Source organism: Microtus ochrogaster, chromosome 7 (genome assembly GCF_000317375.1).
Source record: "Microtus ochrogaster isolate Prairie Vole_2 chromosome 7, MicOch1.0, whole genome shotgun sequence".
Classification (NCBI taxonomy): domain Eukaryota; kingdom Metazoa; phylum Chordata; class Mammalia; order Rodentia; family Cricetidae; genus Microtus; species Microtus ochrogaster.
The window spans coordinates 70,893,660-70,913,343 of NC_022014.1; the positions used below are offsets into that span (position 1 = coordinate 70,893,660).

Genomic DNA, 19,684 nt, shown 5'->3' on the forward strand with positions numbered 1-19,684 from the left:
AGGTGGATCTCTGTGAGTTCGAGACCAGCCTGGTCTACAAAGCTAGTTCCAGGACAGGCTCCAAAGCCACAGAGAAACCCTGTCTTGAAAAACCAAAACCAAAAAAAAAAAAAAAGAAAATCCTGACTGTCCTAACTCAGCCCCCAAGCTAGGATTATAGATAGGATTATAGCTAGGATTTCTCCACTGCTAGGGAACAACCCAGGGCTTTGGTGTGCTAGGCAAAGGCACATTTTATTACTGAGTGGCACAGTCAGCTGCTACTTGCTTAGACACAGGACAGTGTTGGGTCCATAGATAGGACTGACACAAGCTCCCAAGCTCCAGGGAAACCTCGGTCATTCCACCTCGCAAATCCTGAAGACGAGATTTCTGTCCGATTGCCACAAAAGCCCATTGATGACCAGCCAGGGACACGCCCAGGGACAGACACACCTTTGTTTATAATTCATGTGAAGTTATTGGCTAGTGGCCTCCAGTTACCAGCTCTAGACAGAGTTCTGTGCCTACGACTACCTGTAATAAACTTTTGATCCCTGCCCTTGGAACGCTTTGGGAAGGGACAACTGTGCTGCCTGTGTTTAACTGGGTGCTTCCCCAGTATTCAAGACAGTTAGATAACTGTCTTGCCACTTGGATAACTGCACCATCATCTTGTTTCTTGTTTTCCCAAGTTACCTGGGCAAACAGGGGCTTGGGCTCCAGGAGCAGGTCAAGGGTTACTGCTGACTTTAGCATGACTTTCGCTCCCAGCTGGGAAAGCTGCACTTTCTTGGAGGAACCCTAGTTTCCTAGGGAAAGCAGGACTGTGAGACATGGCCTGAACTTGACCTTTGTCCCTGCTCAGGCTGAGCATTTCCACGTGTTCCTGGCAACTCCCCAGTCTCGTGGAGCCCGTGTGCCTTGCCTCTGTCCTAGCCTCTGACCCAAGAATCGAGGAACGCGATGATAACGGAAGGGAGATGAACATGAGGGGCCTCACCAGCTCTGCACCAGCTGCACTGAGGGGGTGCCCAGCACCCGGTCGGGAAGAAGGTTAATCTCTTTCATGATGTTGGCCAGGCGCACGGGCAGTTCCTGCCGGAGGAAGGTGAACGAAGTTTTCTCGCAGGCATTGCTGGATCCTGAGGGTAAGAGAGGCGTCGATCAACAGCTGCAAACCATGGGAACTGGCATCGCGTGGAGCCTTCCCAGAGACCCCACTACCCAGGTTGACACGTCAGTGTAGGCAGAGACTGCTGGGAACGAACCAGCCCTCTTCGGCTACACTCCAGGAGCAGTAGTATCTACTGACCCTCAGCGAAAACCCCACTGTCTTTAACCAGGGAGACAAGGTATGCCTGGGGCACATGCTGAACTGTTCTGGCCTAAATTGCATCACGGTTCTTTCCATCCCTCTAGGGAGGCATCATTTCAGGGGACTGACCCAGGGGGCAGAGGGACCTAAGAAATCCTTCCCTCCCTGGGGTGCTGTGACAAGATTCCCAGGACTGTAGGAACACTCAGCGTTATCCTGGAGGCAGCCCATCTCATCCAGGCTGAAGAAACAGATGGATGCCAATGAAGGATTGGCCATGTTTAATGACCATCTGTGAAGCAAATGGGGACCTTGGTCCAGGGTCAAGAGGGACAGGCAGTGGAGGAATGAGAACTGTTAGCCTAGAGGCAGGAGACCTAGGGTCAAAACCGGGCCTTGCTTCTGCTACCCAGAGTATGCCGGCATCCTTTTGAGGGGCTCGGTGTTCCTCACACAGGAGGATGGACTCCTGCAGGTCCCTTCCAGCTGTCATTCTTTGCTGGGGCTGAAGGATTTCCCTTCAAGCAAAGCTCAAGATTCCAAGAGAACAGGGAGAAACAAACAGAGGCACCTCCTGGAAAACAGGTGCCCAAATCTTGTCTGCCACCTCCCTGTCTTCCTGTCTGTGACGCAGCTGTAACCTCAGCCAACTCTTGAAAGACCTGGGCCCACTCCTGATTGCCAGCTGGCACCATGGGAATGCCATGTAGACAGGGGCACACCATGTCTCCATCCACCACTTGGCACAGCCTTCTCCTGCCCCAAAGCCACCCCAAACCCCCAAAACACTGGTAAGCGAGTGATCTCCAGAAACCCAGGCATGGCCATAGGAGGGTGTAAGCCACCTGACTAGCTCATGGTAACTCGGGCTCTGCTCAGCTAGGAAAGGTTGCCAGGCCAGAACAGATTTGATCTTCAAGTGTCCTTGCCCAGTGGGCAGCTGCAGTTGGTGGAGGCTCACCACTCAGGGGAGCTCCTCCAGCCAACACCTCCTACTCAGAGGGCCCCCTTCCCAGCTGCTCGCTCAGTTCAGAAGTACCCCACCCTTCGGGAACAGCACAGGTCTTCCAGACGACTGGATCTCCCTGGTACTCCCAGCAGCACGTCAGTCCCCTATTTACTTCTGGTCCCCTCTCTCAGTAGCCAAGATCTCCCGTTAGCTCTATCACGTCTGGATGGGGCCCTATATCCTCAGTGCCTCTTACTCTCCATGGCCCCTCCCAACGCTTTCCTCGAGCCCCCATTCTTAGCAACAGTGTGAAGGGGGCAGCCAGGCTTGCCTCGCCGTTTACCCATTCCTGTCCATACTCTTCCAAACCAACCCTCCTGCCACCCAGAATCTCTACCTCGGGCGTTAACCTGTCATTGCCAGGGTCTCCTCTTCCCCGTCCACCGCCCCCGGTGCCCACCTACGCTGACTCCATACCGAAGTCTAGAAACTGCTTCATGGACAGCGGGGACGGGGAGAACTTGCTGAAGTGCTCGATGTACTTGGGCGCCCCAGCTAGGGACGCATTCTTCCACAGCGCCCGGACCCAGCGCATGGCGACGGCACCCGAGGCTCTGGCTCGGCTTCTGCTGCTGTCCCGGACCTGGAGTAGCTGGCACCAGCCCTCCGCTTGGCCCAGATCGGCCCGGAGAAGCGCTTCGGCCACCTCCTCCCTATCCCTGCCCTGGTTGTACCTCCAACGCCTAACCAATCGGTTTGTCCCTGCGCCCTGACGTTGCCAATGGCCGCGCACAAACAACTCCGGGAGGACCAATAGCCTTGCGCTTCGACACGTGGCTCTTCTCGGGACCCACCCCCTTAACCGTGTTGGTGCTGGAGGTGGCCTGTTGTTTTCCACGGCTGTGCTCAAGTCCCGCCTCTGGCCGCTAACTCCCCTAGACTTCTTGGGGGTGAGCTCCGGGTTAACCCCTTCCTTCCCAGAGTCCCGCTAACCCTTCGGTTGGCCTTCTACACTTGCCTTTCCCTAACTCCTTTTCCGTCTCCTCCTTTCTCCCTCTCCTTTAACCCTTTCTTCCCTGCCTTGTCTTTTTCCTAAAGGCACCTGTTTCACCTGTTTTGATTCTCACCTGTTCTGCCATAGGAGCGCTCTGTGGTTTCCCACTCCTATGATGGACCCATAATAAACACTTGCAAGTCTGTACTAGTCTATCCTATATGTGTGGAAACTACTGGCTTTCCATAAATATCCAAGTAGCCCGGGAAAAAGGGTCATTTTCTTTTCTCATGTGAAAAACATCCAAAATTGGGGTGGGAGTGTGGTTCAGAGGGTATGGCATTTGCTTAGCACAATATTGATAAAATAACAACAAAAACACCTGGAACCAAGCCTTTCAGGACTAGCAGAGGAGGAGGCAGGAGCTACTGCCAGTGTTCATTTTAGGGAGTTCCATTTTATTACTACCTAGTTCATTTGACTGAACATAAAACCTTGAACGTCTTGGACAACCACCTAAGATGGCAACTTTCTTTGTACCTAGCCTGAGAAGGTAACCATTTGTGCCGCTGACTTCCTTATTACAAGTCTTCCCGGCCGGTGAGGCATTCAGGAGCTAGGGAGCTCAACAGCAATATTCCTAGCAGCTAGGGCCTCTTTCCCCACAAAATGTCATGCGCCCTCTTTTGGTAAGACGTGGTATGTTTCCCACTCTCTGGGCCTACAGAGGTTCCTTAGTTCTCTATTGACCCTTAGCACACCCCCTGCTAAGAGTTGACTTTTGTTCCAAAACAGGGGCTTGGCTTAGTAGGGCCTGGTGTTACTCTTGGAGGCTTGAGGCAGGGGCATTTCACTTCAAGACCCACCCAAGGGAGAGTGAGTTCCAGTACAGCCTGGGTAATTTAATGAGCTATCAAAAAGAGGGAGGAGGATTTGGTGCTAAACTGGTGATCACTCAGTGGTAGTTTTTTCTAGGATGTGAAAGTCTGGCCGGATGTCCCCCCCCCCCCCCACACACACACACTACAGTCTATAACTGTAGCCAAGAAAAAACAAGGTTTCATTGTGGAGAGTGTAATGCTGTGTGCCAGGCACCGTTTGCCTGGATTATGTCTTTTAATTTTTTGTTTTGTTTTCGAGACAGGGTTTCTCTGTGTAGTCCTGGCTGTCTTGGAGCCCACTCTATAGACCAGGCACTTAAAAAAAGAAATATGAGTTGTGGTGGTGCATGCCTTTAATCCCAGCACTTGGAAAGCAGAGGCAGGTGGATCCCTGAGTGTGAGGCCAGCCTGATCTACAGAGAGAGTTCCAGGACAGCCACAGAGAAACCCTGTCTTGAAAAACCAAATTAAAGTATGTGTGTATGTATGTGTAATATAATATAATCTGTATGTATGTGTGCCTGAGTGAGCTTATTTATACCACGAGCAGGCAGGTATCTGTGGAGGCCAGAGGGAATCTCATTACCTGGGATTGGAGTTACAGGTGGTTATGAACTGCCTGATGCAGATGCTGGGAACCCAGCCCAGGTCCTCAGCAAGAGCAGTAAGCACTCTTAACCACTGAGCCATCTCTCTCCCAGTTCTGCGTTTCCCCTGCTTTCTGGAGCCTTCTTAGTTGTCCTAATATCTGCTTTGGCTCCATTTGTTACTCATATCTCACATTCCCCTGTTCCACTCCCAAGGCAATCTACCTGCTGCCTTGACCAGCATCTAATCTCCAATCCGTGGACAATCCGAGCTGTTTTTTTGGCAGCGGGGTTGGGAGTGGGGGTGTTTCTGACTCATTTTTCTCAGCTTCCTGTACCTATTCTTCAGGTCTTTGGCTGCTTGGCCTTCTCCTCTAGGAAGCCTCCTTACATGCCCCCTTGGGTCTCCCGATCTTAAGACATGAGAGCAGCCCACACTGAGGGTTAACTGCTGATTCATGTGTCTTTCCCACTGGACTTTGGTTTCGGGAGGGCACAGGTTGTATCTGACCTAGTCATTGCTTTATCTCTAGCCCTGGGCACAGTGCCTGGCATGTAGTAGAGAAGACAGAGCGAAAAGGAAAGTGAAGGAGGCAGAGTGGCCCCAGGCTTGTGTACAGGGATCCTTAGACATCTGCCAGCCCAACAATGAGGAAGCAGTGGATGACAAGGGTGAGTGCGTTATCAAGGGCCAGGCACAGAGTATGAGTTAACTCTCTCTCTCTCTCTCTCTCTCTCTCTCTCTCTCTCTCTCTCTCTCTCTTCTCTTCTCTTTCTCTCTCTCTCTGTCTCTCTCTCTCTCTCTCCAAAGCCAGTTTGTGTGCAAACCTGATATCCCCAATCCCCAACTACATCATCTGAGCTCAGCCCGGGTTGCATGAGCATGAAGACCATTCTCAACTCCCTTCTCTCCCTATGACCAAATCCAAGCCAGAGTCTAGCAATCAATGGAAGCAATCGATACCCAAATGAACACCACAGGAACAGGCCACAACTTTTGACATAAAAAGAGCGCTCTCCCACGGAGCTCCCCTGAGAACTGGACTTTCTCATGAAGTGAACTCTGGGCTTGAATTAAAATTCTCCCATGCACGGTTTGCAGTAGGGTGCTAGGCCCATCGTCTAGGGATCGACTAGGGGAGGTTATCACCCCTCTAGCCTGAACAGAGACAGGTCAGGACCGCTTGGGGGAGGTGCAGAAGCAGCTGTACAAACTTGGAATTGTTTATTTATTTTAGTGAGAAGCCCATATACAAAGAAGGTACAGGGTAGGGGAAGCTGCTATAGTACCTTGGAGGGGCAGAGCTGGGGAGTGGGCCTGCCTGTGGGCGGGGCTCAGGGAGCAGACCTGGGAATCAGCCTCCACTGCTAGAATGGGGATGCAGCTCCTAGGGGAGGGGGAGGGGGAGGGCGAGGTTTCTCAGAAAGCCATGGACAGCTAGCTCAGAATGCCATCTCTGTGGTCAAGGGGGGGGAGTGTAGTCCGGCCAGCTGAGGCAGGGGTTGGCCTCTCCCCTGCCCTACATTCAAGTATCACACCCCACATGGTCTTGTGGGGTCTCCAGGCCTTGCTCAGGCTGAGGTGGCCAGGATGGGTCAGAAGTATCTCCCCTGCATCCTGCCAGTATCTGCTGGGCCAGGATTGATCCCCTGCTCTCTTAAGGATGCTACCCTGCTCCAGGTCAGCCCCAGCACAGTGTGTCCAGGTTGTCCATGGTTTTGCTTTGTTCCTCTGGGCTGCGTTTCTTGCCAACTCCATCTGTAGCCAAGGTTTTGGAGATCCATTCATAAAGCCCATTCTGGGGACCGGCTTTTTTAAGTTCATTGCTCTTGGTCTGAGCACACAAGTCACAGAAACATCCCCTACTCTCCAGTGGGTGCCAGGAACTGCAGCTGGGCTCGACTGTGTCCTTGTCGTCAGTAGTTTTATTCTGGACAGAAAAGTCAGTCCAGGGACAATGGCTCAAGGAATATATGGTGTGGAAGAGAGATGTCACCACACCAGGGACCTTTTCCTCCTGGCTCCCAGTAGAGGTGCTTTGGCTTGGTTTTGGCACAGATAGAGGCTTGGTCGTGGCATCTTCCATGGTATATCTGAACAGGCCCTTAGCAGTAGGCCCTGTATGTCCAGTGTCCAGGGCTGTGCTGTGCTCAGCATCACAAGGTCTTGAAGGAGAGTCTAGGGCCCCAGAAAACATTCCTGCACTGAAGAGGGATATATGCCTGAGCCTACTGGTGCCAGCCAATTGTGTGGCCCGTTTTGGACTGTCAGAGTCATAATTTATGATAAATAGGAAGAAAGGAAGAATTGGGAGTGGTGGCAGGGAGGATATCAGTAGTATCGGTCCCGAATCTGCCAGCTGGTGACCCAGTGCTTCTTGGTGGGTAGGGTGCTCCCTGGAGGCGGGTAGCGCTCCTCCTCCCGAATACGCACTGCATGGTACTTGGGCATGATCCGGTAGTATCGGGTCGGCTTAAAGAAGTCACACTGGAGATCAGGCAGAAGAGAAATTGTGTCAGTATCCAGCATTCAAGTGGGAGACGATGCCCCCCCAACACACACACACACACGCACACGCACAAACACCCAAACATCCCAACCTCAGTATGAGATGGGAGGATGAACATTCCCACCTCAGGCCCAGAGGAAGGAGGAGCTGAGGAAGGCACAGAGGAGAACAGAGGCAGGTGGAGACCAAGCAGATGCAGAGATTGTGGGCCAGGAAGACAGAGTGATCCCAATGGCCAGTGCTAGGGGTAGGTGAGACAGTTATCCTAGGGAGATGTGTGGGACTCGAGACAAAAAGGGCTGGTCTTTCTCTGTTCTCTCCTTCCAAGTGAGAGGGGGATAAGGCTTAGAGTCATTGTGGGCATGCCTGGGGATCAGACAGAGGTGGGGTCTAGCCCTGACTGTTTCTCTTTTTCAGTCCTTCAGAAAGCAGCATGCTCACTGGAAGGATTTCCCAGCATGCTCTTGGGATTTTAAGCTCCTGCGAGCAAGGTGTAGGTGGGGGTCCAGGGGGTAATCAGGTGGCCTGTGCTTTGAGGTGGTAGATAAGTGAGATCCAAGCAGGCCCTAAGGCAAGAGGAGCAGACAAGACAGAATCAGAGGCCCCAGCCAGCTGGGGTTGCGGAGAGGAGGCCCATAGGCCATGTTACCCAGGTGGGCTGGGGCAAGGGGGGGCGCCCCCCTCAGTAGTCGTCGGTCAGCCTTTCTGTCTCTGACGGCTGGCTCTTCATCTCAGCCTTCTGCCTCTTAGCTTCATACAGGGCACGAGTGCGGGCTCGCTTGAAGAAGCCGCACTGGAGGGAGGAGGTGGGGATGGCCATTAGGGGTGCTGGCAGACCTGGCCATCAGTACTCAGAAGGGGAGCTGGGGCTTAGACATGGGGACCTGGAAGGCTAAGTCCTGGGCCCAACCTGGTGGGTGGCCAGACGCCAGAGCAGCCTGCAGTTCCCGAGGAGGAGGCGTGGGTGGCACTGGGAGCTGTGGGGAGGGGCGGGGAGGGTCTGGGAAAGGGCAGCTGACATGGAGGTGAGGAATGGGATGCAGAGCCGTGGGATGGAGGGAGGGGGTGAGCCATGCTGGCGCTGGCTGGCAGGGGGGTGAAATGCAAAGCCCCAGAGGCTGGGAGTCTCTACCTTCCACAGAAGGATGATGATGAGCCCTAGAAGCAGCAGCCCGGCACTGACAGCCACAAGGACCAACCACAGCTCAATCTCAGCAGGCAGCTCCTCCACCAGCTCTGAGTCAATGTCCACTGAGAACTGCAGAGAGAGATGAGACTCAATGGGGCCAGCCTGCGGAGACCAGGGTTCAAGACCCATGACTGTTATTTGATCTACAGCCAGTAGGGGGCGATCAAGGACTAGAAAAAGCCCTGGCAGGTCCTCGTGTCCAGTTTCTTAGGCACAAATTTAGCCAGGGAGACTGCCTTAGATCCGGTAGGTAGCCTGGCATCTGAGTTTGTGACCCACACATCTGGACTTGCATATCAGCTCTGGTCCTGGTAAACTGTGTGACCTTGAGGTAGCAATTACATTTCTCTGGAGCTTTTGTGTGCTCTGGTAAAGCGGTCTTTAACGGCTACTTTACAGTGTAGCAGCATGGCCCAAAGCATGCATTCGGGAACCAGGCTACTTGGGTTCAAGTCCAACTTTGCTATCTACCGGCTATGTAGCCCTGAACAAGTTATGCAACCTCTCTGTTATTCATCTGTAAACTGGGGATTATAATTCCCTACTCATAGGCTGTTGGACAGGATTAAACATGGGTAGTATGAATAGATTGCTCAGAGTAAAAAAAAAAAAAAACCACAGACAATGCACAGCAAACAGCATAGGTGTGTTCACGCATGCAGGCGTATATTCGGGTTAAATAGCCCACACCAGAGATGCTTTGCGACCAGAAGTGCTTTAGATTTGGGATTTTGTTTTATTTGTAGCTCAGAAAGTTTCAGATTTTGCAGTAGAACTTCTCTAGACGACTATGCTTGATTTTCACTTCTTTTAAAATTAGTTTGATTTTTAAAAAAGCATAACAGAAAATTAAAGATTTCCAGTAATTTTCTGCTCTGGATAAACCCACCACCACAGTGAATAGTGGTTCATGCCTGCTGGTGACCCCAGAAGGAGGTAAGAGGATTGGGAGTTCAAGACCAGCCTGGGCTACAGGTGGCCCTACCTCCAAAGACCAAACAAACAAGCTGGGCAGGGTGGCACATGCCTTTGATCCCAGCACTCTGAAGTAGAAGCAGGGGGATCTCTGTGAGTTTGAGACCAGCCTGGTTTACATAGTGAGTTCCAGAACAGTCAGAGCTACATAGAGTGACCCTGTCTTGTGAATGAATGAATGAATGAATGAACGAACAAATAACAAAAACGTATAGTAAATCTCTGTGCTGAATTTTTTTTTTTTTTTTGAGAGAGAGGTTCTTGTTATATTAGCCCAGCCTGGCCTCAAACTCTTAATCCTGACTCAACCTCCCAAGTGCTGAGATTATACCCATGGGCCCTCCCCAGCTATCTCTATATACTTGATACATTTGCCCCACCTTGATGGGATCATACTATATGCACACCTCTGCAAGCTTCGTCTTCCCCATTTTTTTTTTATTTCTATCATCATCTCTCCCTCGCAATTGATAAAGGCCAACTTGGTCTCTTCTGAGGACCGCACAGTCATTGTAGAAGTGGACCACATTTTATCGAGCCAATCTCCTACTGACATTTAGATGGTTTCCCACTCCCAGCTCCTATTAACAATGCTCTAAAATACTCCCATATATTCATCTTTGCATGCTCGTCTGGTGAGCTCCTTGAAATATATGAGCATGTGTTAGATTCAAGGGAATGGGTGCTTTAAATTTTAATGAATATTGACAAATGCATCTCCACAAAGGAGCCGCCAATTTATCCTCAAGACAGTAGTGTTTCCCACCACCAACCATCGCCAGACGACATTTCTCTTTTTAGTATTTTCCAATCAGATAGACAAACAACCCGTTTGCTATTTTTGTTTTTCTTTAAAAGGGTTTTTTGATTGCTTGTTTTCTGAGACACTTTTGTAGCCTTGGCTGCCCTGGAACTTGCCACGTAGACCAGGCTGGCCTTGAACTCACAGAGATCCTTCTGCCTCCACCTCCAGAGTGCTGGGATTATTGTGTGTGAATGCAGGCTCCCATGGAGCTCGGAGTAGAGTTAAAGCTGGTTGTGAGCAGCCTGACGTGTGTGCTGGGAACTGAACGCAGGTTTCCTGCAAGCACGGTGTGCACTCTTAACTGCAGAGCCATCTCTCCAGCTCCTTCTTAGTTCTCTGAGTGTAAGTTAAGTATTTGTATTTCACCTCACATATACTTTTATACTGACGTGTTAAACTAGGCCCACACTTCGTCACGTTCCTTTGGAACTTGTGCTTTCAGCTCGCCTTTCGTTGTACCTAGATTTACCATTTCATAAAGACTAACTTTTTAGATTCGTCCTTTGTGACTTTTGGCTTTAATAAAGTTAAAACCACTCCTGGTGGCTCACGCCTTTAGTGCCAGCACTTGGAAGGCTGAGACAGGAGGACTGCTCCAAAAGTTTATGACTAGCCTGGGCTACATCGTGACATTTTTTTTTGTCCTCAAAACGAATAATGGGGCAGGGCGGTGGTGGTGCACGCCTTTAATCCCAACACTCAGGAGGCAGAGGCAGGTGGATCTCTGTGAGTTCAAGACCAGCCTGGTCTACAAGAGCTAGTTCCAGGACAGGCTCCAAAACCACAGAGAAACCCTGACTCGAAAAACCAAAAAAAAAAAAAAACAAAACAAAACAAAAAACAAAAAACAAATAATGGTGCAGTGAGATGCAGGTAAGGAAGCTTGTTGCCAATCCTGACAGCCCGAGTCTGCGTGCTCAGCCACACGAGGTGGGAGAAGAGAATCGACTCTACAAGAGTCCTATAGCTTCTGCGTGCACACTGTGGCACACACATGCTCCCTCTTCATAAAAAATACAATTTAAAATAAAAAAAAATTGGAGCCAAGGACCAGTGGCACACACCTTTAATCCCAGCACTTGAGAGGCAGAGGCAGGTGGATCTCTAAGTATGAGGCCAGCCTCGTCTACAGAGTGAGTTTCAGGAAAGTCAGGGCTACACAGAGAAACCCTATCTGGGAGAAAAAAAGGGGGGCTGGAGAGATGGCTCAGCAGTTAAGAACACTTCCTGCTCTTACAGACGTAAGACCCACAGGGTGACCCACAACTGTCTGCTAACTCTTGTTCCAGGAACCACGCCCTCTTCTGATCTTCGAACGCACTGCATACCCGTGATACACATGTATGCAAGCAAAATACTCATACACAAGAAAATAGATTTTTAATTAAAAACCAAATACATAGTTCACTCTCCCCATGGTTAAGGGTTACTATTAAATTATTCTGTTTTCTCTTCTGGAACACATTTAATTCCAAATTTTAAATACTTCATTTAACCTCAAGGCATTTTGTTGGTGGTGTGAGGTAACTTGTCTTTCTTTCTCAAATATTTTATAACTCTTCTAATATCTTGAACTCTTGATCCTCCTGCATCATCCCGAATCCTGGGATTATAGACCTGAGCCACCACGACCTTTCTTCTGCCCTCACTGAGAATGCATCTCAGAGCTGGCGAGAGCGTCAGAGTGTTTTCCTTGCAGACGGATGACCTCCACATGGCCACCATAGCATGCCTGCCTCTCTCACCCACACATCGGTATAATAAATCATTTCCTTTTTTAAAAAAGGCCAGGCATCGTGACACACGCCTTTAATCCCAGCACTCGTGAGGCAGGGGCAGGGGCAGGAGGATCTCTGTGAGTTCAAGGCAAGCCTGGTCTACAAAGTAAGTTCTAGGCCAGACAGGGCTACATCGTCAGACCCTGTCTCAGGAAGGAGGAGGCAGTTTTTAACAGGACTGCATTTTTTGTCCCTTGTCCCTTTCTCCACTCTTCTTCATTCCGTGGAGTCGGAGTATTTCCGCAAGCTCCCCTTCACCCCGCACTATGTATCTCCTGTGTGTTTCCACTAACATCCTTTCCACAACAAATTTTTAGCAATCTGTCATAATTCTTCCAGCTGTCACTTAGAACATTTCCCCCCTTTGGAATTTCCTGAATCTGACTTGGACTGGAATAACTTGAAAAGATCTGACAAAGAGAGACTATTGGCTTTTTCTCCCTGCCCATAATTTACTTTTGTTGTTGTTGTATGTTTATTGTTAAATGTTATCCCAATGGGCTCTCTAGCCATATATACAAATGCTGTTCTTGCTCAGGATTTTTTTTTTTTTTTTTTTTTGGTTTTTTGAGACAGGGTTTCTCTGTGGCTTTGGAGCCTGTCCTGGATCTAGCTCTGTAGACCAGGCTGGTCTCGAACTCACAGAGATCCGCCTGCCTCTGCCTCCCGAGTGCTGGGATTAAAGGCGTGCGCCACCATCGCCCGGCTCCTTGCTCAGGATTTGTTTGATTGGTTTGAGTTTTTGTGAGACAGAGTCTTGCTTTGTAGCCCAAGCTATTCTTGAACTCCCGGAGTTGCCAAGGCCAGCCTCAAACTTGAGTTAGTCCTCTGTAGCAGCCTCTAGATTACTCTTCCATGATCGGCCCTTTTAAATTTATTTATTTGTTTGTTTGTTTGTTTTTCGAAACAGGGTTTCTCTGTGTAGTTTTGGAGCCTGTCCTGGAATTTATGCTGTAGACTAGGCTGGCCTTGAACTCACAGAGATCCACCTGCCTCTGCCTCCTGAGTGCTGGGATTAAAGGTGTGCACCACTATGCCCAGCCTCCTCTCTCTTTTAAAATTGTGTGTGTGTGTGTGTGTGTGTGTGTGTGTGTGTGTACACATACACACGTGCCCTTCTGGAGGCTAGAGATCAGCGTTGGATGTCTTCCTCTGTCATTCTCTATCTTTTTTGCCTTGAGGCAGGGTCTCTCACTGAACAGGGAGCTGTTTGGTCTACAGCAAGCCCCCAGCATTCCTCTGCTTTCCCTGGCCTACAGCCTGAAGTTTCAGGCATGTAATTAAAAGCTTTTAACTAGGTGCTTATGAGCTGAGGATCCAAATCCAGATTTTCATGCTTGTAGAATGACCTCTCCATCCCCTCACTTTTAGTCTTGAGACAGAGTATCAGTAAGTTAAATTCACTCTATAGCCTGGGCAGACCCTTCATGACCCTTCTGTTTTGTCTCCCAGAAACCAGGATGGCAGGCTCATACCATTAGGCCCAGCATCGGCGTCCTCTTAGAGATGCCCTGTGCTGTGTGGCCTGGCCTGAGACCGCTGCTCTTGTTAACACACCCACTCACCCATGTGGTCTTGTTCTCCATGTTGATGGTAGGGATGCTGGTTCGTAGGAACAAAGTGGCCCAGCCATCTACCCTGACTCTGTCAAAGTCTCTGTAGTCCTAAAGGAAGATAGAGGGGTCAGGGCTAGCAGCTGAAGCCTCTCAGCCTTCCTGCTTCAGTACCCTGCAAGGCCCTGCATCCAGCCTCTTCACACACACTCCGCTGTGCACTGGGTCCTGTGCTGATGCTGGGACAGCAGAGACGGGGAAGGTCACAGTCTAGGTCAGGCTCAGGGACTAAATCTACCCAGCACCTATGTTTCTGGCACATAGCCACACCCCCGTCATTTGCCTAGGTGACTTCTGTGATCCCATGTTGGAAACTGAGTATTTATCACAGAAATCAATTACACAGACCAGAACGATTGAGTCTAGTCCTAAAAAAAGGTGACACTAGGTAGCAAGGGAAGGCTGGCATGAGAGTCACCATAACCTATCCAGGCAGGACAGATGACCCTTGCGACTTCTGAGGAAGTTCTGTGCAGTGTGGAAGGAGAGTGGACTCCAGCTGCTGAAGCTACACAGGATCTCAGGGGTGAGAAGTGAAGGTCGATGGAGACCTTGATGGCTGAACAGGGAATTCACACACACAGAGAGACAGAAAGAAAGCTGGCATTCCAGCAGGGGGGCCCAGAGGCAAAGGCACCGTGGTAGAATGTAATGGACACACGAGAGGTCATTTTGGAAGCTTTATACATGCACACACAGACACGCAACCATTACACGGATATGGCCTACACCGACAGACACACAACTGTGCAGAACATGACACTGTTTTACACCACACACATACACATACCACACACACACAGTACACACACCACACACACACAGTACACACACCACACACACATACCCCATACACACACACACACCACACACACACAGTACACACACCACACACATACACCACACACACAGATACAGCACATAGACACAGCACACACCACATACACACACACCAAACACACCACACACATACACCACACACACAGATACAGCACACAGACACAGCACACACACACCACACCACACACAGCACACAGACACAGCACACACCACATACACACACACCACTGGCTGTCACCAACCCTCCCGGCCATTCTCCTCACCCAGGAGGAGGACAGTGGAGCACTAACCTCGATGAAGGTGCTGTTCCACACCCGTGCCTTCACAGTCACGTTGGTGATGTTGGAGGCATCAGGAAGGGGGCACTCCAGCCACACACAGCGGGCATGGCCACTGGCACAGGTCTGATGTGGACAGGAGATAGACAGATGTAAGACTGCCTGGCTCTCCAGACCTGATGCTGCCTCTGCTAACCTCTACCCTTCTAGACCTCATCCTACCCCGAGTGACAAAGGGCTTTGTACATTGCTTTGCTCATGTGTGTTCCTCTACTTCTCAAACATACATTCAAGGGACATTCTTGGGCTAAACTCATCTCAGGGAACACGAATAGGAGCATAGACCCTGCTCAGGCTGCCAAGTCCCAGCCTCAGAAATCTCCCCCAAGCCAGGTACTTTGCGTGTTGTCAGTTGGCTTGGGATACCCCTTCAAGCTCTCTAGCCAGTTATGCCTCTCCTGGGTCCCCATGTTTGCTTCTCAACCTCGTCCTGTGTAGGGCACTCTGCTCTACACTCTACCCCAAATGCCCAAGCAAAACAGCCCCCAACAGGGTGTGAGGCCTTGGAATCCTGTCCGCAACTCTCCTTTGAGTCCACTGTGATGGAACCTCCCTGAGGCCTGGCAGGAGACTCCTGAGGCCCAGGTCCACAGCACCCCTTTAGACCTGTATCTCTGTGTGAGTGGCCTCTGGCTGCCTTGCTTCGTGGGCCCCTGATGCCCACTTGCCTTGTGACAGGCTGTGTTGTCCTGCCCACCTCTGCCCTGATCACTCACCAACAGAGTCTCAGATTTGGCTTTTTTGGCAGCAGCCAGTGTGACAGGTGGGGGTCCCTGTTCTCCCCCGGGATCCAGCTGTCTCCGCCTGCGCTGTGGAGAATGTGGCTTGTCTCCGGGGTCCTGAAGAGGGCAGAGATTTGTTGGGGAGGCAGAGAGAGAGAGAGAGAGAGAGAGAGAGAGAGAGAGAGAGAGAGAGAGAGAGAGAAGCTGATGGGAGACAGGGGAGGGGACTGAAGTGGCCGGGGAAGACACTGGCTTTCCTGCCCTCTGGCATGCAGATAAGGTGTACATGGAGCATCCCCACCGATGAACTCACAGAGAGAGTAAGGTTGAGAGGGTTGACGAGGCTTCCAGGTGGCTGGCAGGGCCAGGACCCATTGCTATGGATGATGATCTCTGTGGGGTACAGCAGCCACTTGCCATTGGCGACTTCATAGGGCCATTCCAGACCTAGGACCAGTGTGCCCAAAGCCGCCAGCCCATCTCCCACTGGGCTCACCTGTGGGCACACATGACCTGTGTGTCATGATTACCAACTTTTGGAAAACTCTCTAAAACTCAACAGCCCTCAACCTGCCCAGTTTTGAACCCTGGACCCAGAACAATGTCCCCCTTGCCTTTGATAAGCGCCTCTAGCCAGGACCCCAGAGGTGCCCTTACCTGGAATTCGTATTTCAGGGGACTGCCCACATCCTCCACAGTTTTCATGCCAGCCTCACCCATCACTGTGCCACCGAAGAAGCTCTGTAGCCGATGTGTCATCCTAGGATAAGAAAATGACCTGCATCAGGGGCTGGAGAGGTGGCTCAGAGGTTAAGAGCACTGACTGCTCTTCCAGGGGTCCTGAGTTCAATTCCCAGCAACCACATGGTGCCTCACAGCCATCTGTAATGAACTCAGGAGGCCACAGCCCTGCCAGAGGGGACTGCAGTGCTGAGGCTGGTTGACTACGGGTCCCCTTAGGTATAAGCCCCAGTTCTGCCACACACCAGTTGTGTGGCCTTACACAAATTACTGATCCTCTCTTAGCCTCAGTTTCCTTGTCTGTAAGGAGGAGCTAGCAATAGCTGGCACAAGGCAAGGATGCAGTCAATAAGATGTCTACTGGGGCCAGGCGATGGTGGCGCACGCCTTTAATCCCAGCACTCGGGAGGCAGAGGCAGGCGGATCTCTGTGAGTTCGAGACCAGCCTGGTCTACAGAGCTAGTTCCAGGACAGGCTCCAAAACCACAGAGAAACCCTGTCTCGAAAAACCAAAAAAAAAAAAAAAAAAAGATGTCTACTGGGCTCTCAGAAAGGTGGGGGAAGGGTTGAAGAGATGGCTCAGGGGTTATGAGCACTTATTGCTCTTCCAAAGAACTGGGGTTCAGTTCCCAGCACCCACAGCATGGCTAGCAACCATCTAGAACTCCAGTGTCAGGAGCTCTGACACCCTTTCCTGCCCTTCAAGGGCACCAGACACACATATGATGCACACACACATGCAGACAAACACTCATACACATAAGATAAAGTGAATCAAAGACAAAAAGAGCTGGCTAAGGAGGTGGCACAGTGGGTAAAGCGCTTGCTATCCTAGTGTGAGGTCCTGAGTTCAAATCCCCCTAGAGCCCACTTAAAAGCCGAGTATGGTTGCAGACATCTGTAGTCCAAGTGCTCTTAACGTGTGGTGGGTAATGGAGACAGGAGGGTCCCTGAGGAAACGCTAGTCAGCTAGCCTGGCACACGCTTTCCGGTGTATGCAACGGCCAACAGCAAAGAGACCTAGTGCCTCATAGGGTCCTCTGACTTCTACATGTGTTCCACAGCATGCACATACCTGCATTCTCACATGTGTACATGCAAACACTCGTCATACATATATGCACATACACACAGATAAATATCCAGAAAATAAAGCAGAAACATTCAAATGAAGGGCAAAGACCACCACCTTAGCCCCAGGTGTTAGTTCTGCCCTGGCCACCTGCCTTGCAGGAAAAAATAATACAACTCTCATAGTTATTAGGAAAAGATGACCCAGGAGGACACCAGACCAAGAGAAGTGTCAGAGGGGCTTAGGAGACACCTTGAGGGTAGGGAGGCCCTGGCTCAGGCACAGAGGACTAGGGGACAGCGCGGTACCCACAAGTTGAGTGAGGCCTGGAGTGTGTAGTCCACCTGCAAAGTCAGGGTCACGGGCTGCAAGTTGTCCTGGTGGCTTGACCTGAGGAGAAGACGCAGGCAGTAAGGAGACCAGGACATGAACTCTGCCCTGACCAGACTAGCTTTTCAGGGTCACTCACGTGGAGAGCTGCAGCTGCACCTGAAGGTCCCTTGTGTGCAGGGTCACCCCAATGACCTCAAAGGCAATGAGCAGCTCCATCTAGCACAAGGGTCAGGGTAACAGAAAGGAGCATTGAAACGCAGCAGGGGGCTATGGCATGGCAGAGATCTAGACAAGGGACCTCCATCCCTCCTCCTTATCCATCCCTGGTTACGTGCCTCTTCCTTGGGTGACATCATTGCTACTGGGGGGGGGGGTCTCTGCTACTTTTGTATAACCTTAAGCGGGTTACTGAAACTTTCTAAGCCTGTGCTTCCCACTCTGTGAAATAGCTTTTATATCAGGGGAAATTGAGATGTGGCATCAGATAAGAGATGGCATTAGGTGTAGCAAAAGAGCCAAAGAGGTCTCCTCGCCTGCACCTACCCTAGAATCATGCATAGTTCCCTAGCGGCTCCATTTCTTAGTCCCTTGGCCTCTTCTCACCCCCTGCTCGGCCTTCCCCTCCTCCACTTTGGTTCTTTGCTTCAAGAAATCCCACGAATTGGGCAGGTAAGACGGCTAGGAGCTCGCCCGAGGACCCTCCAGGAGTGGAGGATGTGGCCGGGTCTCACCCTCTGGTTCCGTTTGAAGGGGTTTCCTAGCTCACACAGGATGGTCTCGTTAGCTTGGCAGGTCCCGGACTGAGGAAAGAAAGTAAATAAAGTCAGGGTTTTGCTAGTCTTCTGTCTACTACGGAGCACGGGTTGAACTCCTAGAGGTTGTGTAGAAGTAGTCCAGTCCCGGAGGAGGTCAGGACATCACAACAAAGGATAATTCATATTATACCGTATGCCGTACGCATTGAGGGTGCAAATAGGAAGCCAGGTTTGGGCTGAGCCTGGGCGGTGGGTACTCACTGGGCGCACTGAGGACAGTAGCAGGGCGGGTGGCACCTCCAAGGTGAGCAGTGCCTCGTGGGCATCTTCCCCAGCACGCTCATGGCTCGGCATATTGGTCACATTGATGCTCAAGAACAGTTTCTTGGTGTCTCTGCTGTACTGGAGCCTGAAGAGAGGAGCACAGAACTAAGCCAAAAGCTCCACCTCCATTAGGCTCCGCCCCTCGTCCGGGGCTGGGAAAGCCATCGCTGGGCCAACCAGGCTGACCATTCAGTCTTAACAGGGCACATTGAAGCCCCTCTCCCCACATCCACCCTAATCCTGGCCAGTGAGGCCTCACCCCAATTCCGCCAGCCCATGATGCCCCGCCTAGCCTTTGACCAATCAGCATCCTCCAGATACCACCTGCTTAGAGGCTGCAGTTGCTCAGACACGAAGGCCGCTCGCATCTGCAGGTTACTGTCGCACTTGTTGTCCGGCCCGCACTCCTTCTGGAAGTGGACCTGGGGACAGTGGCAGCTTTGAGGGGACTGCACCCCCTATTACCTTCTGACCCCACAGCCCTCCTGGAGAGGGTAGGCTCTGCTCACCTCAGTGTGGTTCTCCAGAGCCTGTGCCTGGTTAAGAACTGGGTAGGCATCCAGAGACCGCATGCCCAGCTTCAGGCGATCGGGCATGCGCAAAGGTAAGGAGTAGTTCATGGCAATAACGATGGGACGGAGTTTATCACGGACATTGTCCTGGGAAAGAGGATGAGGTGAACCCAGCCCCCAACATGGATCCTCCTAGCTCGCTAAACCCTAGCCAGACTAAACAACAGGCAGGAGCTTGATGTGGGAATGATTTCTTATTAATAAAAAAACTGCCTAGGCACATTTCATAGGCCAACCCTTAGGTAGGCAGAGAAAACAGAACAGGATGCTGGGAGAAAGAAGCTGAGTCAGGGAGTCGCCATGATTGTCCCACGCCAGACAGACGCAGGTTAAGATCATTCCTGGTAAGCCAGCTTGTGGGCTACACAAAATAATAAAAATGGGTTAGATCAATATGTAAGAGCTAGCC

General features: G+C 51.1%; 2 protein-coding genes across 6 annotated transcripts in view; both read right to left on the reverse strand.

The window, feature by feature from the left end:
• Pdk2 (pyruvate dehydrogenase kinase 2) overlaps nucleotides 1-2,973 on the reverse strand; it is a 14,731-nt gene extending 11,758 nt beyond the window's left edge. Inside the window, exons 1-2 of one of the 4 annotated variants that reach the window (XM_005350605.2) lie at nucleotides 2,724-2,973; nucleotides 983-1,124 (exon numbers count right to left, since the gene is read on the reverse strand). In XM_005350605.2, the coding sequence (XP_005350662.1) occupies nucleotides 983-1,124; nucleotides 2,724-2,841 (260 nt within the window). In that variant the 5' untranslated portion in view covers nucleotides 2,842-2,973. Of the gene's footprint in view, nucleotides 1-982; nucleotides 1,125-2,341; nucleotides 2,362-2,643; nucleotides 2,662-2,706 lie in introns of those variants that run through there. The other 3 variants (XM_026780686.1, XM_013347568.2, XM_026780685.1) reach the window with 3 other exon arrangements.
• A 2,951-nt stretch (nucleotides 2,974-5,924) lies between these two features.
• Nucleotides 5,925-19,684, reverse strand: part of Itga3 (integrin subunit alpha 3) — a 31,116-nt gene continuing 17,356 nt past the window's right edge. The window contains exons 13-26 of one of the 2 annotated variants that reach the window (XM_005350608.3): nucleotides 19,213-19,362; nucleotides 19,028-19,125; nucleotides 18,641-18,788; nucleotides 18,356-18,424; nucleotides 17,761-17,840; nucleotides 17,604-17,681; nucleotides 16,136-16,238; nucleotides 15,792-15,974; nucleotides 15,473-15,595; nucleotides 14,709-14,822; nucleotides 13,531-13,629; nucleotides 8,351-8,476; nucleotides 7,868-8,011; nucleotides 7,121-7,196 (exon numbers count right to left, since the gene is read on the reverse strand). In XM_005350608.3, coding sequence (XP_005350665.1) covers nucleotides 7,901-8,011; nucleotides 8,351-8,476; nucleotides 13,531-13,629; nucleotides 14,709-14,822; nucleotides 15,473-15,595; nucleotides 15,792-15,974; nucleotides 16,136-16,238; nucleotides 17,604-17,681; nucleotides 17,761-17,840; nucleotides 18,356-18,424; nucleotides 18,641-18,788; nucleotides 19,028-19,125; nucleotides 19,213-19,362 — 1,482 coding nt within the window. In that variant the 3' untranslated portion in view covers nucleotides 7,121-7,196; nucleotides 7,868-7,900. Of the gene's footprint in view, nucleotides 7,197-7,867; nucleotides 8,012-8,350; nucleotides 8,477-13,530; nucleotides 13,630-14,708; nucleotides 14,823-15,472; nucleotides 15,596-15,791; nucleotides 15,975-16,135; nucleotides 16,239-17,603; nucleotides 17,682-17,760; nucleotides 17,841-18,355; nucleotides 18,425-18,640; nucleotides 18,789-19,027; nucleotides 19,126-19,212; nucleotides 19,363-19,684 lie in introns of both variants that reach the window. The other variant, XM_005350607.2, reaches the window with a different exon arrangement.